Genomic DNA, 3,076 nt, shown 5'->3' with positions numbered 1-3,076 from the left:
CCTCAAAGCCAACGCTGATTGGACGTTCGTTTGGTGAACGGCTCCAAATTTTTTGTTCTACGGAGTCTCCAGACTGATTAGCGAGTGAAATCTTGAAAGCTCGTGAGATCAGGATGGTCTCACGAGGCTAACTTATTTGGGCTCTACTAATGTCTGATAATACTTGCTCCTGAACAGAAACAAAAAAATCTTAGTTTGCTGTATTGCAAATGTAGAGCTCCAACCTCAACCATCATGACTGGGTTTAATTATGGTCCATGACAGGAAGCTAACCAATTTATACGAATGGCCTGTACTTATATAGCGCTTTTTCAAGTCAGAAGTGAGGCTGCCAAACACCAGTCCCTCCGACCATCATCAGTTGCAAATACAGGTGAAGTGTCTTTCCCAAAGACACAAAAAAGTGGGAGTAGCTGGTAGATTGTTTAAAATAACAAGAATAAATCTGGATATTATAGTATGGAAATATTATTGAAGTTTGCATGAACAGTATTTTAGACTGTGTGGATCAGAAAAAAAAATCAACAATGATGTAAACCTTTTAAACTCCCATTTTTGTTGTTTCTATTTTAGTACCATGAAGAAATAATGATTTAAATGCCGTATTAAAAGCTTGAAATGGACATAAACATTCCTGCTGATGATGAGTAGATATATATATATATATATATATATATACATTTTTAAGTACTTAGAACATTTTCTGCAAGTTCAACTTAGTTTTAGAAATAGAAAAAAGAAAACTCCTCCGGGACTCACATGGAAACGGCTTCTTTGGGTTTTCCTGCTTTGATGAACTCAGCTTCAGCCTCAGGAAACCTCTCCTGGCAGAATGAAACATGTCAGAACTACTGATTAGCACTCAGTGGCAGAAAGTATGAGCTGCTACTCTGCGGTAATGATGTCATCGAGCTGCATTAGTGACTGATCAAATTTACAACAATGATAATAAGGGAAGCCTGTCAGACTGTCAGAGCTTCATTCTGATGGGAAACGACTTTCTCCTTTACCTAATAAAGAAAAATCCCGGTTTTAATGAGCTAGGCCTCGTTACGAAGCGTTGAACATCGTTTCATAATCACATCAAGCTTGTAAACAAATTCCTCCCCTCTGTGATGGCAGCTGAGATAAATGAGACAGGTGGCTAATTTACCTCGTCCTCCAGGTATATGGCATACTTGAGGTGGATCTCGGGAATCTTCTCCTTACATGACAGGCGAGCCAAGTCAAAGGCAAAGTCAAATGAGCTACAAAGAGGAAGGAAAGCAGGAAATCACACAATCGTTTCCCTTTGGAAAACCATTTGCTTTAGAGTTTGCACCCAATGACCCAGACTGAGCCGCATTCTTTTAAACTTGTGATGCAGAACTGGGGATGATACTCACAGCTTATGTGCAGCGGTTTCAATGGCGAAGTCCAGCAGACCAAACTTGTTGAGGAGCTTGACGGCTGCCTCTCCTCCCAGACTCTTGGCCCACAAGTAGGCCACCTGTTTCTGGGCTCCATCTCCTCCATGGGTCTTTGCCACCTGATGCACATCCACATGTTACACAGGGTTTAGACAGGAATGAGTAACTCTGATTTAATGCTTTTTAATGCTCTTAGAAAAAGTTTTAATGCCTTCAACAAATGAGTCTATATATATATAGATATATACGTAGATGGATATATAGATAGATATTTATGCATCTGTAGCGGTTTTTGATGCGCTGACTAAAGACATTTGCTGAACCTTTTTTAAAGGAAACTGATTTATTCAATACATTAATCCAAACACTACTCTTTCATGTATTATTTTTATTATAAAACTGACTTGATATTGATATTTGTAACTGCATTGAAGTGTAGCTAGATTATGTGCCAGAAGAGCTAAATTTTATCATTTTAATAAAGCCAGCTTGCACATGCAGCATCCAGCAGGCTGAGATGCTATAAGAGCCCAAATCAAATGAAATAAAGATGAATGTATTCCCTGCTCATGTTTTTTTTATTATTATGTTTAATGAGGAACGGCAAGTTAAAAACTGTTCTCCGTTTCTCCATATTATATAACAAAATTAGGGGATGACAGATCAGGCTCAGTTGTTTCTCGTATTTTCATTGTTGGTTTTAAGTTTTTAAAAAAAATGTTCGATGGATTCAAAATGATACAGAAAAAAAATTACAGTTTAGGTTGGATTTAATTTTATGTGCTACATAGATTTTCTTTTGCGCGAGCCGTACGCAATTGCACAACTTAGATGGAATAGTGCCAGTAACTGTGGAAAACACCTAAAATTCACTTTTGATAACTTGCAGCTTCCTGTCATAGAATCTGAAGCTTCTTTTGAAGCTAACAGGCACCATCATTGGACAAAACATTTACTTTATTAATGTTGCTTTTTAAACTTACTATAAAGCTAACCTTACATGTGAAGTTCACAATTAACAGATACATTTCCAAAGCATTTTTCAGACCAGCAGGGTTACTTTCCAGAACTAAAGGGTTAATTTTCCCCAGAAAAAGCTTTAATTTTGCTTTTATCAAACTCATTTAAGAGTTTTTGGAAAGTGTCCCAAAGTTCAGCTGCTGAGCAGTTTCTATGGTTTGGGTCAAACATGGAGATTCAACACAAATTAAATGGAATTAAATAAAAATAATAAAAAAAGCAGTAAGGTGATGTTTTACCCTGTATGCGTCCTCCCACATTTTATGGACTATGTACATGTTTACCGCTGCCTTCAACTCTTCAGCCTCCATGAAGTGGTACTCTGCCTCTGAGAATCTGGACTCTGCTTCCAGTTCCTACATAAAAGCAGGCTTATTCACCAAATGTACCAGCAGACACACAAAAGCATCAGCACTACAAAGATGAAACATATCAGTATAGCAGAAACCTTCCTCTTCTGTCTCCATTCAAAGCTACAACATGTTGGCTTTAAAGTGAGGTTTTCTGTAATGCTGCAGGGCAACAAATTCTAGTTGTAAATAAAGTAATTATACATTAAAATACCATTATGCAAATAAGTTCCATTACAAATATTGGTATCTTTAGCTGTGAAGCAACCTCTTCATCAACAGAAACTAAAAATATAT

General features: G+C 37.2%; 1 protein-coding gene across 1 annotated transcript in view; it reads right to left on the bottom strand.

Annotated features, from left to right (window-relative positions):
• Positions 1-3,076, bottom strand: part of ift172 (intraflagellar transport 172) — an 87,082-nt gene that overhangs the window by 30,125 nt on the left and 53,881 nt on the right. Inside the window, exons 29-32 of the mRNA XM_015372829.1 lie at positions 2,669-2,785; positions 1,386-1,528; positions 1,154-1,247; positions 760-824 (exon numbers count right to left, since the gene is read on the bottom strand). Of these exons, the coding sequence (XP_015228315.1) occupies positions 760-824; positions 1,154-1,247; positions 1,386-1,528; positions 2,669-2,785 (419 nt within the window). The remainder of the gene's footprint in view (positions 1-759; positions 825-1,153; positions 1,248-1,385; positions 1,529-2,668; positions 2,786-3,076) is intronic.

This window comes from Cyprinodon variegatus, unplaced genomic scaffold (genome assembly GCF_000732505.1).
Source record: "Cyprinodon variegatus isolate N-32 unplaced genomic scaffold, C_variegatus-1.0 Scaffold76, whole genome shotgun sequence".
In the NCBI taxonomy this organism is placed as follows: Eukaryota; Metazoa; Chordata; class Actinopteri; order Cyprinodontiformes; family Cyprinodontidae; genus Cyprinodon; species Cyprinodon variegatus.
This window is presented reverse-complemented; position numbering and strand designations above follow the sequence as displayed.